Consider the following 21,024-nt stretch of genomic DNA (forward strand, 5'->3'; position numbering starts at 1 on the left):
GCGAACATTCTAGCTCCCTTGTTAATAGAGTTACAATGATGAAAATAAGAACATATGAAAAAGCCAGTTAAGACCATGGATCCAGTTCTAAGGTGGAACAAATGGACTCTTTGCGAGATTTTATCGATGTATCTAAAAACTCGAGGTGTCGATAACATAAAAACCACGCTCAAACAACGTCTACGAGTACATGTGATATCGCACTGTCCTAGAAATAAATTTGTCCACCTATGCATTCGCCAATTGTTTAACATTGTTAAAAATTAGAAATAACAGATGGTTTAACATGGATGGATGTTTAAGATTAGAAAGACTGTAGGCATGGTGGCCATAGAGTATTTCCAACATTACAGAGGTGTATTACAAAGAAACTATTACAGTTATAGCTGAATGGCTTGTGGCAAAATAAAGGAAAACTCATAAGTTTTTCTTGTTCCATGTAGAGGCGGAGTTGATTTAGATGGCGCTGCAATCGATGGAACTGAAAATGGCGTTTTCCTGACAGGTGGATTTGGTTCGGCGGTCCGACACCCTGTCCACCGAAATCGCCAGACATAACCCCCCTCGACTTTTTCCTGTGGGGCTATGTCACAAATAGAGTGGGCCTCCCCGATGGCGCAGTGGTATCGTCGTCGCCTTGTAATCAAAGGGTTCAGGGTTCGATACCCGGTGGAGGCATATAGTGATTCGGATTCCCATTTAATCTGTATATCCAGTGCCCTACTGTGCATAAATTAGACTTAAAACACAAATTCAATTAATCATGGATAGAGTATACGCAACGCAGCATCTGGATCTGGACGCACCGAGAAGAAGGATAACTGACGCTGTTGCTCGTGTCACCCAAGAAGGGTTGCACACATGGGTCGAAACTGAATATCGTGTAGACGTTTTGCAGGCGACAAAGTGGATGTATGATGTTGTATGTAAACTTTGTGAGTTTCTCTTCCTTTGCCACAATCCATGCAGCTGTAACTGTAATAGTTTCTTTGTAATACATATTTGTTATGTTGGAAATACATTATGGCCACTCTGAATAACAGGTATTTTATAAGAATGTAATAAAAACGTTAAAGCAGTTATTGTAAGTGAAAGGATTGTCAGGGCTGTGCCTATATCGTCGCTTTAGAATGCAAAACTGGGAAGTACGTTTTTATTAAAGTTTCTTGTTTAGTTTTTGCTTTAAGTTCACTTAGCCTATTTTTGCATAAAAGTGGACGCCTGCACAGCTCGGGATTCGAACTTGCTAACGCAAGCATCAAACTTCGGTGCCTTAGATAGTACGACCGAACAGTTATGATGGTGAAGAACGAAAAGGTAAGCAATTGTCGTGGATAGTATGGTATGATATGATATTTATTGATATTGATACAAGCCCTTGGGTTGTGCGTATCCTACAATATTGTTACATAAACAGCCCGCCTTAAACATACACCCCATTGATCATACATTTAGAAACATTTATAAACAGAAACGTTTAAAAATATATATATATTTATGTGCACATGTATAAAAGGTAATATGGCCCTCTTCTAACATTTGAGGTTTTTCATTATCACTACCTTCACAACACTACTGCACTACACGCCCGGCCTATGCCTGAGCCACTGCTGTTCCGTACCCTTCACTTTCACTGACTCCTTGCAGCATTTTCCTGCGCTCCCTCCAAACTGCATGTAAATATGAGCCCAGGGATTCGATGTTTTCATCTGTTATATTACACTTCTCCTCCCTAGATACAGCCTGCACCGTCTGCTCAATGCTGTCCCTTGCACTGACCCCCCTCCCCATTTGCGTTGTCTGAGGGGCGTCAACCAAACACACTCATGCAGGATGTGAGTCCTCGTCTCCTCTTCGCCGCATAACGTGCAGATGGCACGACCGTCCGGCCCCTTGAGTTTGTATTGCCTCCACCCCCTAGCAGGAACCAGGCGAATCCACTTCTTTGCTGGTACGTACACGTATCAATGTACCGTTTCCTCCCCCATTCCACCCACACCCTTGGCAGTTGTGCGGCGGGGAGCGTTACCTTCTCCCCACATTCTGCCATGATGTCTTGCCTGCCTTGTCCACCAAGCTCTCCCTTATAATTTGCAACATCCCAGTTTCGAACCTCCCGCCCCTCACATCTTCCCACAGTTCCCCCAGACCCATTCTGTAGAGGTCGTCTCTAATCCCTCTTGCCCAGTGGCGTGCGAACCCTTCCTCAATCTGAACTCGCAGAAACCGTTCTTTTAGTGAGTCTCCAGTCCCTTGTGCCAGCTTCACCCAGTATTTGAAGCATCTCATCTTCGCTTCGACATCCTGCCCATATCCCTCAGAACGCCACACGTGCTTGCACTCGTGCTGGTTCCCAATAGTTGTTTAAAAACAGCCCTTGTATCTGATTTGCTACTCGCCCCCTTCCCTCCCCCATAATTCCGCGCCATAACATAGGGTTGCTTTCACCGTTTTTTCACAAATTTGCTCCAGCAATCTCACACTGACTCGAGGGCCTTTCCGTTGCAGTCGCTCTACCTTGCCCAGCGCATAACAAGCTTTTCCTTTTCTACTCTGAACATGCTTGGTCCACACCCCTGCTATACTCAGCGTGATGCCTAGATAGGTGAAACGTTTGACCCTTTCAAGCTCAGAGTTCCCATACGCCAACCGCTCCTTTGCTGCGAAGACATAACCTTTCTTAAGCGTATCATTATTTTAGATTTTCTCTTGTTTACCTTCAGCTTCCATGTTGTGCAATATTATTTCAGTCTGTAATACATATTTGTAGAGCTTTAAACCTGACCCTCCTAACCTAACAATTCCGCTTAAGTCTTATAATGCAAATGTAGTTAGGCTATGAGAGTCAGCTCTATAGGTCTTAGCAATTAGTTTTAGCCAAGTTGGTTTGATTTAAATCACAATTTAAATAAAGATTTAATCGTACGATTTTATTGATTCACTGATTTTAATCACTTTAAAGAAATAATTTATAGAATAATGTACATAAGTAATTCATAGATATCAGAATCACTTTTGCTGAAAGTACATCAATCTTAATATTTTGAAAATATAAGCAAAAGAACAAAATGTTTGTGCTCATGGGGTGAACATACAACAAACATACAAATGGAAATATGTAATATGTAAACTGGAAACACACTTTAATTTGTCTTATTTAAAATTCGATAATTTTTATAGGCGAAAATAGCAAGAATTTTGTGTAGAACAATATACAAAATACTAATCATGTTAGAGCCCAAATAGTGTCATTATCATTAAGTTATAAATGAACATTGCAGAGTATTGAAATAAAAAGGGATATTCTTTTTTATTGGTGAGGATTCTTGTATGAATTAATTATTACTACAATTAAGCCAATCAATCCTCCTGATATTTTCCAAACTATAATTTTAAAGTTGCAAAATTTCAGCTACAAAGACTGCAAAAAATATTTTAAGTTACTATTTTGTGTATAGTGCAATCCAGAATATTTTATTTTCACTTGAAAAACTTGCTGAAATTATTATAGTTTCATTAACACACTCAACAAACTTTTCCAAAGTAGGTTCATATACAGTATCAGAAAAGAAACAGAAAAAATGTATATTTTTTATTATAATTTTTTTATTTGCTTTAATCAAACTGTTCAAACATTTTACAGGGCTGTTTACCGGAAAAAGCCTTTCCATAAAAATATATATTTCTATATGTGCAGTGTCGAAAAACATACCTGCAATTTTAAGCGTGTTAAGGATTCCCCGTGCATATAGCACCGTGCCATGAAGGAACATTTAGGGTATGTGGGGGGTAGGGCCCACAAATTCTCGAGCTTGGCCATTTTGGAGGTGATGTGATCAGCACCACTCTCCTACGCCTTTTCCCTCCAGGGTTGCTCCCAGGTATCCATTGATCTGAGGCTGAGTGAGCTCCGGAGCTGCTTTATGCGGCGACATTGCCGGATCAACCACTTCGGGAATCGAACCCAGGTCTCTCGCGTGGCAGACGCCCTAACGACTAGGCTACAGCGTGTTTTTTTTTTTTTTTTTTTTTAAATAATGTTATTTTTCCATATTTTATGTTCCCCGCACCAAAGCCGTTCAGGTGTGGGGAATAAAATCGCCCCCATTTTTAAATTTTACCGAATATCGTCTCGTTTCATTCTCGGCTCACAAACTCGTTCTCGATACGTGACGAGACAAACATCATTATTTCCGTCTCTCTCATCTCGTCGTTTCGGGGTTGAAAAAAAATGCCGACATCGCCTCAAACATTCCGTCCTCTCTTTTTCAAAGCCCACACGCTGCACGAGGGGGAGAGATGATCATCTCCGGCGCATGAAAATATCAACCAAGCACCGGAACATGCGTCAGTAGAGCCGGGGCCCTGCTTAATTGATGCGTGCTGTGACGCAAGTTATGAGGAGCGGCGAGTGGGAAATTAAACGGTCATTAGTCACAGAACTCCAACCAGAGCTGCAGCGTGGGGACTGCTTGCGGTGCAGCAATAAGGGAAGCATTCATGCAGCTTTTTATGCATTCGCCAATAGGAGATTCTGCCATGGACGATGCAACTTGTTCTTGCTGGTGGCCGTGGTTGCCCGGAAAAGAAGAAAAATTGAGATGGTTCCTTTTTTTTTCAGTTTCCAAGCAGACTTCTCAGCAGGATAATTTCTTATTTTTATGGCAAACTTGTCGCTCTGGTGCCAGGACATTTTAATTTCGCAAAGCTCTCCTTACATGGCGAATGTCCTTTATCACTGGTTTCTTCGTCTGTGTTACGCCTTTGCTTTATTTGATAAATTTGTTAAATCCATTTGAAAGAAGGAAAGAAAAATGTATAAGGTGCAAAGTTTAAAAGTTGAAAACTGCTTATGACCAAAAGAGTAGAGTTGATTGTTCCGATGTACACCCAACGGCAAAAGTAATAGCAGGCGAATTGTCCATCACCATTTTCATTCAGTCTGTTTTCCACAATGTGACGATCAATAAGCAGAGGATAACATCTGCTTTACACCAATAGATTTCCATATTTTAAAACAAAACAGGAATAGAATAGAGAAGAATGAAAATGGGGATGGACATTTTGCCTACTATTACTTTGCCATTGGGTGTAGTAAATATTATGACGTAATTGAATGAACGCAATTAAAAATTAGAAATATATTTATGTACTAACCTTGATGTATGAAACCAATGGCGGAATGTTAAAATTTTATACTTATCAACAGGACCGGAACCTTTTTTCTCGCAAAATTTAAATTCGGTCCAAGTTACATATTGTTACATTGCAATAAGGTTCCTGGACCTTATTTAAATTGATGCGGGAAAAAGGTTCCTGGACCGAATTGAAATACTTTACAGATAAAAAGGTTCTTTACGGTCCAGAACCCATTTACGCTTGCTGATTTTCTCTCCTGGACCGGAATTGAATGTATTTAAATTTCTGGACCTTTAACAACTCTGCTTATTAATGTGCAAATATTTGTTAACTCGGAAAGATGTATCAAATCCAACTTATGTATAAACTGCACATTTTATTGTAATTTGAGAACGATTTTGTCTTCATAACTTGCTAGACAGGGATTCGAGATTACAGAAAACGGGTATTTCATTCATTCATTCATTCCTTTATTTTGAACCTAACAGCATTTATGCCTTTTTTGTCAATTACAATACACATAAAAAATGTACATAATAGTTTTACATTAAAATTATCAGTCTTCCCACCTATTTTATTGATATTAGATTTTAAAAAAAGAACACTTTGCCTTTTACAATTGTATGTTACACTTCCTTAAAAATGATAACAAACTATAAACAATCCGCATATCTGGATTAACAACCAAACTTAACAAATTTGTTAGAAACTGAACCTTTAGATTATTTAAAGTTTTATACAAGATATCTCTCTCTCTATTATATTTTGAGCTTTCCAGTATTATATGTTGTGCATCTGCACTTTCCCAGCCACATTCACATTTCTTATTGTTCGTTATTTCAATTCTGGATAAATGTTGCCTAGTACACAAATGGCCCGTTCTCAGTCTATTAATTAATACAATTACATTTCTTGTAGCACTTACATGATGAAACCATGGTTTTTGTGTTTTGAATTCAGCAAATGGTCTGTACAAATACACCGAATTTTCGTTGCTAGAGTTAGTTGATTCTTGGTATCCGCGATTGCGTTGGTCTGTTTACATTGTGTTGAGTCGCTCACACCCCGCAGTTGTTGGAACGTAACATCTGCCAGAGATTAACATTAACATTTCACCATTTACACATAGGGAGGCATAATTTAAGGGTCTGGGGAAAGAAGCAGGTGTCATCTTTCTTCAAACTCCACAGAATGAACTTTAAATTACAAAACGTTACTGGACATCTAAATAAAAAGCTAAAAAAAACATATATTTTGATTAATGGAATTGTCAAGTGTAAGACACGAAAGAAAGCATTAACTAATGAAGTCCTCCAGATATCAACCACATCGTGTGGCTTCATCGGGAGATAATCTTCTTGTCTTATCTCCTGATTAAGCCGCACGATGTGATGAAAGCTAAAGGAAAACATTAAGTAAATGCCAAAACTGGACTTCATTACTTAGTGAAATGATGGCATGTGGTGTAAGTTATGCCTTTTCGAAAGAAAGCATGTTGTAAGTCAAGTACAGCATCCACATGGCAGGAAATAACACACTACTTTATTACAAGGAAAAATTCACTTACCTGTCTTTTTTTCTGCATTTTGGAAGACTACTCAGCAAAGGTCGAAGAAGTAGAGTAAAGACGCCTAATATGAGACACATTTTTTTATGTGACAATTACAGCCAACAATGATGTAACAATGTGAATGTGACAAATGCATACAATGGCCAGACATGTTGTTGTTGAAATTCAATAACTAAAATTGCCCTAGAATGTTCTTGAAAAACATAGTGATACAAAATACAAAACTAAGTAAAAATGAGGTTTGAGAAAATGGGGTCCTAATATGAGATACTACATTCACTTGGAAGTAAGTCATCACTGAAGTAAGCACTGGTTACTTCAATTCATACGTTACATAACGCACATGAAGCACACTAGTCTTGGCACCTGGTCACTTCACCTGCATGCACATGAAGTGTCCAAAGTATCTTTTATCCATTTCTATGCAATATGACTCCAATGCATCTTTAATTTCTGGTGGAAGAACTGGTTTTCTGCTTAAGGTGAGTAACACTAGTAGTTCAGGTGGTCTCGGGTCCTTCACATATCATAAAAATACTTTTGCCTAAATCAGAACATTCACTTAATCTCGATGTGCTGAGACATTATAAACCTAAGCTACCTTAATATGAGACATATCTCGTATTGGGAACCACTCACCGTCTCATATTTGGAGCATTGGTACACGAATAAACAACCGCCATGTTTTCATTTAAATTTGCCATCACGAATCTTCAAAAACTGACAGCACATTGCTTGGTTCATTCCCTTTAACTGTACATCAATGATTTTATGTCTCCCAATTAACTTACCTGCGAAACCCGCAATGTTTTCCACCTCTGCAAAATATTCTGCCTTGACAAAATGCTTCCAACACGTCCTACATCTACACTGTTCAACGAACACAGCACATTTTCTCAGAGACTAACAGAGTTGCCAAGTGCTATGTATCTGATGTGTCATTGATTGCCTGTGGCGTCACATATGCGAGATCGGTCGCTATCATATTAGGCGTCTTTACTCTATCCTTGTACGACTGTTCCTGTCAACTATCGGTACCTCAGAAACTACAAGACAAAATTGTGTGGACCTATACACAACGAAATGATAGCTCACTGATAGTTGACTGAAGAAATGACGGTCCAAGACCGTCAATTTTCTCTGCCATCCAACTACCGTTAAAAACATGATCGTGAATGTTTTCAAAGTAGTAACGGCCATGATATACTTGCCCTAATTAAAGTAAATTGAATGATTCAGTTTTAAACAATATATTTATGGCATAATCAAGTGTAATTTGTATTCATTGTTTATCTTTATGCATGATAAGATATTCAAATTGAAATTAAAAACAGATGTGTACTGTTTTCACAAATTAACAGACAGGGTGTTATATTTATAACGGTAGAATATTGTAAACTTTAAGGTAACTTCTAAAAGTGAACGATATCTCGGAATGTAACAAAGCTGAAAAAAAAAAAAATCAACAATTGGAGACCTAGCACATGCTAGTCTAACGCAACATTTCATTTTCTTTTTTTTATTAGTATGTCTTCGGGTCTTGTATTACGTACTTCTTGTGACTTAGAGGGAAGTTGTCTAAATCGCACCAGTTCCCAAATCACACCACTGGTCCAAAAATCCCAATGTACTGAACATTGGTAAAACCTAGCGGCTGTATTTGGAACCTCAGGCAACCCCAAGAACACCGCATGTCGGTTGTAGCTGTTGAAGTGATAGGCGTTGTATGCTCATTTGAAGAAAACACCTGTCCTTCATGCTATTTTTTGAACCTTTTAATATCCTAAGGATATAGGAGACAGTGGCGTAAATAACACCCCCGCAACCCCCGTGGTGCGGGGGGGGGGAGGGGCGCACGAGCTTCGGGGCCGCAGTAAGAATGATAAATTAAGAAAGACGGATAGTTCACAAAGTTTCCATTCCGGTGTTAATTTATATTTTCAACCAAACATGTCATAGTTTTATGCCCCTACAACTGCAAACAGAAAATGTTAATAACTACAAAAGTAGAAAGTTAACCTTCATTAGCCGAATAGTTCAAGTCATTGATTACGATGCCGAAGTGTATAGACAACAGGCAAGAAAATGCGCTGACAACCCTGACTTTATTTGTTAAATTTCTTTTTTATAGTTTTAGTGGAATCCGCTACTGATTTCTGGGATAATTATGAAATATAGATGCAAAAATTGTTTATTTTCGGATTGCAGTATCAATTGAAGTCAAAGGAAGAATTATGTCGAACGTCAGCGAAGTTGCAGAATTCTTCTTGCTAGAAGACATATAGTAGCACTTCTGACGTATGCACTGCTTCTCGTATATGCTGTATTTGACCCTACCTGTAACGTCTTCATCAGCTGAGAGGTAGTTTTCCAAGCTAAAATTGATTAAAAAATTACTTGAGAAGCGCAATGACAAGAGTGAGATTGAGTGGAATGGCGTTGTCAAGCATCGAAAACGATCGGGCTCGAAAACTGTACTTCACCAAACTACCACAAGATTTTGCTTGCGTTAAGAACGCAGAGGACTGGTAATGGGCATTTAACAATTTCGTAATTTTTATAGTAACAATGCGTTTTCATATAGGCCTATTATATTTTTTTACAATTAGTCTGTTGTCTTAACCTTTCGTACTAGATTTTACATTGATTCAAATTACATATATATATTTTCATATTTGTGTATATTTAATATATATGTAGGCGTGAAATAATATTTTAGAAAAGATAGCTTTCTTTCTTAAATTAATAGGGGCGCACAACTGAAAGTTGCGGGGGGTGCAGAACGTCTTAGTTACGCTACTGATGAGAGAGTTATATTTTTTTAACTTTAGTTATTTGTCACATTTGCCAATTCTGTTAGATTAATTTTAACCACATTTTGCATTGTGATATACTTACGCACTACGCAGTGAGGTGGGGAAATTTTTTAATTTCAAAATGGCGGAGCTCCTATAACGCACCAAATGACGTCTGCCCAAATCATACCGCATTTCACTAAAACTCTACGCAGATTAGCGCTTGTGGAGAGACAGGATCCTTTAGCCTCATCACAGGCAAAAAGCCGCACAAAGAAACAGATGAAAGGACTCAAACAACAACCTATCTTCATCTATATTTAAAAAATCTCAAGACTACCAAGAGAGAGAAGTAATGTTAACTATCAGAAGAGAAGAATCCCATGAGGCCTACAATTAGATCTAAGAAATTGAAATGTTATGACCAAGGTAAAATCCAAGCTGAAAATGATACATAATGGTATTACTTCCGTGCGGATAAACTGTGGAAGAAAACATGGTGGAATGCATCGAGTGCAAGAAACGGGTACACGATTCGTGTTCTGGCATGGAATTGCTTTTGCGATGTTTGCAAATAAACTATAGTCAAATGTTATGTTAACCTTTTCCAGGTTCAAAATTAATGTCGAGAATACGATTACTTTTTTATCATCTTCCATTTTTATTTCTTATACTTATGAACTGATATATCACATATGTTTGGAATGATTGTGGCTCTAAATGAACATACTGTCAAAAGAAAACTTGTCACTGTATTATGTAGTCTTTGAGCTTTTGAAACATGTTTTTTCTCAATCCTTTAAATAGAGGTGCGATTTTGGCTTCCTGTGGTGCGATTTAGGAAACCAGTTACCGATATCGCATCATACGGTTTGGAATTTCATACTTTTCTGGTACTTGCAATTGGAATAAAATTTTCTCAAGACATATGAAGAGATGTAAAAGTTCCATTTATTAGCTGGTATATCTAAAATTTACGTCATGTGACTTGTTTTGCAGCTATATCCATTTATTTGAAAACTAGTGCGATTTGGGCCACTCTCCCCTAAGACATTTTTGTATCGTGATGATTGAACTAAATGAAAAGAAGTTTAATTTCATTTGTAACTCATTCTCTGAAGAGTACCTTGTATTTTGATATACCAGGACTTTTTGGACAAAATGTACACCTTTACTGGATATAAAAAATGGACATTTAGAGTCCGCAGGATTTTTTTCCAGGGAGAGCCAAGCAAGGTATTTTTCCAAGCGGGTCAAACGAGGAATATTTCCTGCCATAATAGTATTGTCTCCTCCAAGAACATTGCGTAAGTTTGAAGTTATCATGTTCCTGCAACATCCTTGCAATAATTTACACATATAACTGTGGCTGAAATGAATGTATATGTGTGAAATATGCAATTTTTGATTGACTTCCATTTTAGACAGTAGCCATGGCCTTCCGAACGTTCTTATCTAATGGACATCCAAATTATTCATGGACCTACTGTGGACATTGTGGATAATAAATAGATATCCCTTGGAGTTTTGTGTTGTATGGGAAAAAGCGGCAATTACAGGATCAGACAGATGGAATTTTAAGTAGACACTGCAATGTAACGTTCAAACAAGGAGAAGGTCACAGTTGTCGAAATAGAATCGTTCTTTGGCGTAGGAGAGAGGCTTTCCTCCAACCAGAAGCCCCGCAGACACCGGGACTTCGGATCTCGTTCAGCAACCGCACCAAAAGTCGTATCCATGGCAACAAAAAGAATCGTGAGAAGTTGAGCACTACTGAGGGGATGGTCCAAGGTTGTCCCTTTGTTCCACGCTTATTCCAGTTGGAAGCTGCACACTGAGATGGAAAGTGCCACTGGCGAAGCAAGTTGGAGAATTTGAACGCGATTGCAAAATGACCAAGACGTTCGTGACATTTGTGAAAAAAGGAAAATGGAAACTTAAGATTTTTAACGCGTCACATCTTTGAAGGAAGGATCAAATTAGAAAAATACATTGACTCGTTTCCTCAATATAAGTCTATGTATAGTTTCAACACGTATAAATGTTACAAACATTGAAGTTTTGATTAGTAATATATCATAAATTTAAAAAAAAATGTATGTCTCTTGATTCAATAACTGATTGACAACGAAATTAGAACCAAGCAATCAACAGATATTGAATGGTGTAATTGATATGAACAAATTTACCGACAAATAAAGTTGCATGTGTGTGTAGCTCTGCTTTATTCCGAGATATCAATGTGTGTGTGTGTGTGTGTGGAGAGAGAGAGAGAGAGTTAAGGGAAAACAAATATAATTTTTTTCACGCTGGTGAGGGTTTAACTCCTAATTCCGCGCTCCCTCGCACGCCTATGAGTGACAAATAAAAATAATATTAATCTTCTCTTTCCACGAGAAAGTAATGTATTTCAGCTGCATTGATTGCAAACAACCAAAACCTATAAATATTGTATAATCGTGTTTCTTTAATTGATAATCTCAAGTTTTTCTTATCAGCTCCCTCTGATGATACCGAGGCTGAAATAAAAAAAATAAACACCTCTCCACGTGGGAATTGGGTTCTTTCTGTTTGCAGTTTGCAATCTTTCCCACGGTGTCGGAATCGAGAGAAGTTGGGGGCGTGGAGTTATCAAGTGCATTCCGAGAGTTGTCAATATAATTCAAAAGTGCACAAAAAATAAAAAAATATTGTACATAGTGTTACCTTCTCTCCTGCTGTTTGCTCAGCAGTGTTGCAAAGTTAGACAAACTTTTAGGAAAAATAAATTACTGTTGATATTTACTCCCTTTTTTCTCATGTTTTAACTTTATTCCTTGACATTAGACTTAGATTATGTTAAGGAACATACACTCTCTTCTCTTTTAACACAGGTATCGACATTGGTCTTTTGTTTTTAATACACAGTTGTTAGAAGTTTACGACCTATCTAATAATAGCTCTAACACACAATATCATTTGCACATATCTTTGTGTTTCTTTGGCAGAAGGTAATAGCGTGCTTGAAAAATATGTTTGTGAAGAGATAAATTATCCAAATAGTTTCTACGACGCTTGAGTTCTAGTACATAAAGAAGTGCTAAAAATATAGGATTTCGTTTATTTACATTCATTTCCATCTTTATTGTTCGCTTGAGTTCAAGTTGCGTTTCTGTTTTGTTCAAACTATTTTTCCAATCTTGTTTGCGTGGGTGATCAATCTTTATTGAAGTTAATAAAGCGTCAAAATGATTAAATGAATTTTACGTTGTACATATATTAGTTTTCAAAATTTGTTTCCTCGATATACTGTTCATTACTTCCTTCAGTGGCACACTTATTTTGAGTAGTGTGTGTGTGCGTATAAAACATTCACTATTCCATGGTTGCCCCGCAGTTGATATTCAAAATATATGTACAAGTAGTGTATGTTACAATTCCTAAGTTTTACGAAACCATACATTCTAAAATAACAATGGAGTACATTACGAAATATTTCTTTTAACTTTCATTGTAGTCCAATCACTTTTAATTATTATACAAGTTGATCAAGAAGAAACCATTAGGCTATGTTTTCCTACAATAAACTGAGTTGACAACAAAGTTTCCAAAAAATATTTTGTATACTCCGGTATTTTTAGAGTGTATAACTAGGTATCAGATTTTTTGTGTAAATTTAATATTTATATTTCATTAAATTCATTTTGAACTGTTTGAATCACGCTGGTTGTTTTAGTTAACGTAAAGTCGTAAATGCACGGTTTTAAATACGTAGTTAGGGCATATGCTTTCTTGTCGAGTGTGCAATTGCATATATCGAGAGTTAACCTTGTCTAGTTTTTGTGTCTTACTCTTACCTACCATCCACTTATGAATACGGTAGATCTGCAGAAATTATTATATTTTTGTTGCTGTTTTAACCCACAGTATATGAAGTTCGATTGATCCATTCCTTCGATCTTACATCATATACAACCCTTCATAAAGAAACTATACAAACTTTGGAGTGTAAAAATCATATTTCCGCCTGCTTCCAGGTCTCGATACTCAAATGTCACAGAGTTGCCAACACCTGTCTTCATAATGTTAACATTAGCTTTAAGTTATCTCTGTAACTTCCTTCATAGATAGGCCTACCGACACCCGCTCAAAAGTTATATAAGTGCTATTTGCTTTTGGTATCTCTCCATCTATCAAGGTTTCTGCTTGGTACTGTGATTTTTTTGCCCTCTTTTCCCTCAAAAAAAAGACTGATATTCATATTTTGTATCTATTCTTATCTGCGCCTCGGCCGTCAAACTGTTAAACAGCCACCTGCTGGTTAACAGTTTCATGAAAGGGACCTCCCCACTCCAATTGATTGCATCGAAAAGAATGCTCGTCAGTAAGGAGAAGTAAGGAGAGCAAACATAACATATTTCACACTTTCCTCCTACGTATTATAACTCATGGTCTCAATGAATTCTCCAATTGTCCACTTGGGAAGAAGATAAGGTAACAAAACGCGATATTTTCATTAACAGTTCTTGTGTTCTTTGTCCATTGAGTTATTGCGTTTGTTCAGTCATTATCCGTGGTATATTTAGGTACGTTAAAATGAGTCATGCTTAAAATATAGCGATAGCTTGCTTCATAGGCAACAATGTATTCCCTGGGATTTGATATAAGAAGGTGTTTATAGACATTGCTTGATACCACGTAAGTGATAATCGACAAGACAAGCATGAAAATAGGTACTATTTATAATAACTAAGTGGAAGGTCATGGCTATTAAAACACAGTAGGTTGCGAGAATTGTATTGATCATAAGGAAAATAAATAAGCTGAAAATATGGAACATGAATATGAAGCTAGTAGAAAATTGGAAGTGAATGAAAGAGAAATTGGTATAAAAGAAGAATGGAAAAACAGAGATTATAAATAGAAAGTAATAAGAAACCGGAATGACTTGATGAAGTAAACACAAGAGACAGAAACAAGGAGAAATTCAATTAAACAAAATAAGAATACATGTTTAAGGATACATAAAATAGTGAGTCAGCTCACAATGAAGATTTATAGGGTTTTCGTTGCTATGAAGACTGCTTCTTTGATTTTCCTTAGTTTCCAATTTGGTTCTTTGTGTAGTACTGTTATGTAGTTCCACTGAATTCTATGTGATTCATTCCCTATAAGTCATCCCAGTGTAGAATTCCAGCAAATACGATGATCCTTTCTCCTAAAAAATTAGAAATAGTGGATAATTGAAGCAAAAAACTAGTAGAGAATTTCGGGGCCCACCGTGGAGTAGTTGTGTAGGCTCGATCCCCACCACCGACAAAAATAAATTTGTTCGCCTAACCTGTCGTGACCTTCCTTCACTCAAAATTCAACAATCGTGTGATTTCAAATCGCTACACACATTTCTTTCAAAATGGTTTAGAGTGGCCTCCTACTAGCCCTGATTTAAACCCATGTGACTATTTCTTGTGGGGTTTCCTAAAGCAGGAAGTTTTCAAACGAGGACCTTGATCACTAGATGATATGCAAGCAAACATCGAATAGTGTACTGCACAAGTTAGTCGTGCAACCCTTTGTCAGGTATTTGACAACATGTGCAACCGGGTGAGAAAAATGATAAATCGCCAAGGTGGACATTTCGAACATATTTTCCATTAAACTTTTGGGTTTAACTTTTAGGTTTTTTCTATCTTATGTATTTTTTTCTTTTGTGTAGTTCTAATAAATATTTTAAAAATGCCATTTAAAATCACGGCGTTTCTGTTGAAACACCCGGTAGTATATGCTTCCACTGGGAATCACACCCGTGTACACTTGATTACAAGGCAGCAATGTTAAGCGCTGTGCTGTTCTGGAGGCTAGATATACTGGGAGTGAATATAAATACCTCTCTACATTACTTTAATGATTTTGGTTCCCTGTAGCACCTGTGCATGCCTTCATGCACATATGACCATATGCATGACCATATACCTGGACATTGCGCGTGCGTGCGTGCGTATGTGCGACGCAAGTGCGAAAGGAATGAAGCAGCAGCGTGTCTGTTTGTAGCTTAATCCAAGAATGCAATTAATTATTTTGAATTATAATATTACAATGGCCGTATCCTGGGACTCCACAAAAGGACAACATGGTAGGAGGGAGGAGGAGGTTTGAATAATGCCCCGTATTATCCTTCGAGCTGGTCAGAAGCTGACCAATAAATTAAGCCAAAGTAGAAGAGAAAAAACGGAGAACAAGAACAAGACAAAAACTAAACAAATGAATGCAGGAAGTGGCCGAAGAGAGAAAATGCAAGCAACTTAAGCAGACAATGAAATCAGGGAACGCGAACCTGGACGAAGACGGCGAACAACGCTGCTGTCGGAATACTGAGTGAGTGCATTCGTATGCTGTCCTTATGGCAGTCGTCTTTAATCCTTAATGTAAGTTCTTGCAGTAGAACAGAGAGGCACTTGATGCAAACATGGTACTGACAAGTACATTAGTGTCAGTGCGGTAGGCGGCGTCTTTGATCGCGCACTATACCCTGGCTGGTTTAACTGGAAGTTTGTTTTTTCGCGTGTGCATCCTCTTCCTCTGGATAGTCGAGACTGGAATAAGGAAAGGTCCCCTCCGTTTTGCTAGTTGGGTACTTGAAGCACGTGCGGTGGCGATTCTCGTTTCGATAAATCGCAACTGCTGCATCCGATGTGTCGCAGAGACTACGACATTCCACTTTCCTTAACTATGCTTAAGGTATCTTACACCCTGCCGAGAGTTTGAGAGTTCTCCTCAAGCCTGTGTAAGCTTACTCTGGTCACGATTATCTCGAGAACAGGTCGACAAAAACGTTTCAATTTTTACCTGAGGACTGAGACAGGGTGTATCTAGGGAACCACTTTATGATAATTTCTTTTATTTCAACAACGTTGTCAAAATTAAGGTGATCTTTTATCCAGGAAAAATTGGAGTATTTTCCTCGTCAAGCCTGAGTAAGCTTATGTCTCGATTATCTCGAGAATCGATCAACCAGAAAAATTTCAAATATAACCTGAGCACTGAGAAATGATATTTCTAGAGAACCATTTTCTGATATTTCATTTACTGCACCAACATTCTCAAAATTGAATAATTTATTGTGGTCTTGAAACATCGTATTTTATTTTTACTTTCCTTGACAGGTCAGTCGGCGGAATCACAGCAAGATCTCGCGGTTGTCTGAGCTGGTATTCTTTGATCGTTACATTTCCCTGATCCATGAAAACAGTGGAACGCAGTGACTGATAGAACGTTGGTAAGCTTCCAGATTTCCCGGATATCTGTAGTCAGGAGGAGAGTGCGATTTGAAGAGGGATTGATATCTCGAAGGATTAGTCTCGACCTCGAATTTCGAAATCTTTAGTATAAACAACTTATACATACAATGTGTCACCTCACACAAAACTTTCGCAGCACATAGAGATCATGTTGAAACGTCTCTTAGACGTTACAAGTCCTCGAAATACGGAATGTCATCCTTAATATATATGCAACCTAGTAGAATATGTTTACAATGGCCACTTTTGGATTGAAGTTGCGTAGTAAAGTTAATTAGGTTTAGGTATTGTATTTTTCAAATATCATACCAAAGTGTCGTACAATAGGACACTTAGTTTCTCGTCTCAATTCGATCTTGCAGAGGTTTTTCTCGTTCTCGGTGTCATTTCAACAAGTCGTGGCATGAAGATAAGATCAAGACTCGCCTCGATATTATCCTTGCTACTGAGAGTAACTTTGTTCCTTATACGAAGAGGTAAAATGTTGCTGAACGCTTCCATTACTTAGATCATAGCAAGGGAACCATGTCCAGAATCGAAACTCTTCACTGAAACGAGTCTTTGATACTCACCCCTTGACTTGTTAATTTCAGACTTTGAAATAATTATTTGTCTAACTAATCTACAGTGAAGGAAAAGCAAATAGTTGGGCAAATATAAGTCACGAAATGGGAACAGCTGAAGTTCAAGCAGCCACTCAACGCAATGTGTAAATAAGCATCATTCATCTTCAATGATGTTTGTTATTTGTTATAGATGGCTGTGTGCTTGATGATGCATGTTAAATTAATCTTCTGGAGTCTGGAAAAGTATGGCCTCCAGGAGTTTACCCATGAGTTCGTTGTGTGGGAGGATATTGGTGATGGATGGGCGACACTCGAGGTGAAACACCCGAGAGGGTGAATATATTCTTTAGAACATGCGTCGAGAAGCTTTATTGCATCTGAAAGAATGAGTACAAAAGTATATGTGTACATATAAACAAGATGGCAGGTGACATTTTTTTTAATATATGACTATTGCAATATACTACGTGTGTGAACAAATAGAATAAAAATGAAAAATATTAGGTGATAAATAGGTAAATTTTAAAGGTAATACCTTACCAGGTGACGAGATCTGCAAGTGGTTTTACCTTTTTACACTGAGATGATAAATTCAGGAATGGGAAAAATACAAAAGATGCAGACTTCATTCGCTTTTCACGCAGGCACGTAGGGGAGCTCGGGGCTCATACAAAAATCTAATTTAAATAGTGCATAGTGGGTCATTAATTTTACTTACTTATCAGGATTAACTATCTTGTAGAATAAGTTGTAATGTACTGAGAATTTCATCTTCGAGTCCGTGTCGCTTGCGCCGAGGGTTCTTATCGGTTCATTTCCGCCGCGACATATGTCAAGACCTTCCTTGGTGGGTTTTCCCACAATCCGGAGTGTCATTACCGCCACGCGCACGTGTGCTTATGACGTTGCTCAGCTGCAGCTGTGTTTATCTTCGATTGAAAAGGAAGGTGATTGGTAAATGAATGTAAGATGAAAGTATATATCAGGGATCTACATTGGGAAATTAGTATTTATGTAAAACTGAGACTTGAGAGAGACGACAAGATGGCTGAGAATATGGAAATGATAGAAACAACGCGTGGAAAGCCGCCCCTTATTTACGAAGGTCAGCAGTATAGGATGAAGAGGAAGAACAAGGATGGTTCGATAGTTTTGGTAAACAAATTTCCACATCTAAACTTTTATACCTATTAGAAAACGTGTGTTACATCTCATTATAAAATTCTTGAGACCTAATGTTGTTATGCTTCTTTTAGGTGTGCGTTAAGGAAAAGGATAACCCTAAATGTCGAGGTGTGTTAATCGTCAAAGATGAAAGAATTGTGCGCATCCCAGAACGTACATGTGTGCCAGACCATGCTGGGCTTGAAATTAAGAAGAAACTCACGAATTGCAAGAAGAGAGTTCGTGAAGAAGTGTTAACGTCTGTTTGGCAAATATTCCGACAAGAAATGGATGAATGTCTAGACCGAGGTTTGGATATTGTTAGCAACGTTCCTGTTTACGACAGACAGAAGTGTACCTTGAACAGAATAAGGAGATCGATTTTAGGTGTTCAACAAGATGCACCAGATGCAGATCATCTCACTTTACAAGAATCTTTGAAGTATTTTAATGACGGTTCTCCATTTCTTCACCTTGACGACACGGAAAATGGAAACGGTTGTTAGTTTTTGCTAGTGTCAGATCCAAAGATGTCTTGCCAGCCTCAGAAACAGTATTTTTAGATGGCACATTTGGCGTCTGCTCCAAACAGTTTTATCAACTGTATACCCTTCATATGGACATCGGTAGTACGAATACTGCTACTAACGTAGCACCAGTAGTTTATGCTTTACTTCCGGATAAAACCGAAAGAACACATCAAAGATTCTTTTCGTTCATTAAGAACTACTGTCCTGAGATTAATCCAAAAGTGGTCAAGCTAGACTTTGAAAGTGCAGTACTTAAGGTGTTAAGAAACGTGTTCCCACTGTCACACATTTCTGGATGCAATTTCCACTTTAAACAAGCAATTTGGAGAAACGTTCAACGACTAGGGCTCGTTGGCATGTACAAGAAGGACGAAGCTGTTAGAATCGACATCAAAAAGTGTGCCGCTATGTCTCTGATCCCTGAACCAGAAGTAGAAGAGGGATTCCTTTTCATCATGGACAGTTCTCCACTACATCAAAAAGTCCAGTTGTTTAATGACTACTTCGTGAAACGGTGGTTGGAGAACAAACATGTTCCAATATCTGTGTGGAACTGTTGCAACCAAAGACACAGGACAAATAATGCCGTTGAGTCATGGTATTCAAAGCTTAACAAAGTCATCTGGAAAAGGCAACCCAGCGTTTACGTGCTGCTTGAAGCCTTATAGGAGGAAACAAAGAGAAACTCGTCTACAATTGAGATGGCAGAATTGGGCCTATTGGCTGGGAAGAGAAGAAAATATCAATACATCAAAATGGACAAACGTGTTGAGTGTGTTCTTTCGAAGTACAGAAGATCGGGCGATCTTCGAGGATGCCTTCGAGCATTTGCATACCTACAAGAGTTCAAATAATGTTTGTATTGTTGTTGTGCAAGTGTATCGAAATATTGTGTTTATATATACGTAGCTATTACTTATATAATGTTTGTAAAAAATAACACTGTATTTATAATGTTTTCAACGATTTTATGTAGTGTACCATAATTAAGTGTAATAGACTGGCACATTTATGTTGCTTCCAAAGTGTACATTTACTTAGTACTTGTAGAATGCTTGCAATATTTTAACAATACTGTATTTACAATGTTTTTTGACGATTAACGATAAATGATTAATATGCTGATTTATGTATTTTGTGTTGTGGAATAAAATTGATACAAATAATCCTGTGTAACGTCTTTTGAAATAAGTAAGGAAAAGTCATATTTGACGCACTGGATAGGTTTAACATTTCAGTGTAAACACAGCTGTGAAACGTCATAAACACACGTTTGATTTTATGTTTTAAGTCGACTTTATGCTCCATGTGCCCATAGACACACGTGCGCGCGGCGGTGATGACACTCTGGGTTGTGGGAAAACCAGATATGGAAGGTCTTGACATATGTCACGGTGGAAATGAACCGATAAGAAGTCTCGGCGCAAACGGCGCGAGTCTTCATGCCTTCTACCCCCACCCCCCGCACTTTTTGCCTTGATGGCAGCTGCTGGTAAGGGATTAGCCCCCTCCCCGACATGAAATTTTGGCTCAGGCCTGTTTCTATGAATAATTGTGCCCGATAGGATGAATTATAAATTATCTGAGGATCTATATGCACTGACATTTAGCAAGATATACATATCATAAAAACTAAAAGTATGCATTAATCATATTAAAAATAAAAATGACCAATAAAACTATGAATGAAGAATGTAATTTTACTGTTGTCCTGAAGAATACGAAGATAAGTTAAAGCTTCCACCCATGTAAAACACGATATCTGAAATTATGCATTTTTACTGAAATGTTATACCACATTATTTCATGTTGTAATATACAATTAAGTTCTTTCCAGATGTACACATTAACATTTATTGACATTTAAGTTACAAGTCCTTGACTGTGCGTATCCTACAATATTGTTATGTAAATACCCCGCCTTAAACCTATACCCCATTGATCATATATTTAGAAACTGAAACAGAGAAAATATATACAGAG

At 37.7% G+C, this 21,024-nt stretch overlaps 1 protein-coding gene across 1 annotated transcript; it reads left to right on the plus strand.

The window, feature by feature from the left end:
- The first annotated feature begins 19,397 nt into the window (after nucleotides 1-19,397).
- LOC145987580 (uncharacterized) lies at nucleotides 19,398-19,709 on the plus strand. The gene has a single exon (XM_083121927.1). The coding sequence runs from the start codon at nucleotides 19,398-19,400 to the stop codon at nucleotides 19,707-19,709; it is 312 nt and encodes a 103-aa protein (XP_082978053.1).
- Nucleotides 19,710-21,024: the final 1,315 nt, after the last annotated feature.

The sequence above is a fragment of the Lepisma saccharinum genome, chromosome 5 (assembly GCF_977018435.1).
Source record: "Lepisma saccharinum chromosome 5, izLepSacc3.1, whole genome shotgun sequence".
NCBI lineage: Eukaryota > Metazoa > Arthropoda > Insecta > Zygentoma > Lepismatidae > Lepisma > Lepisma saccharinum.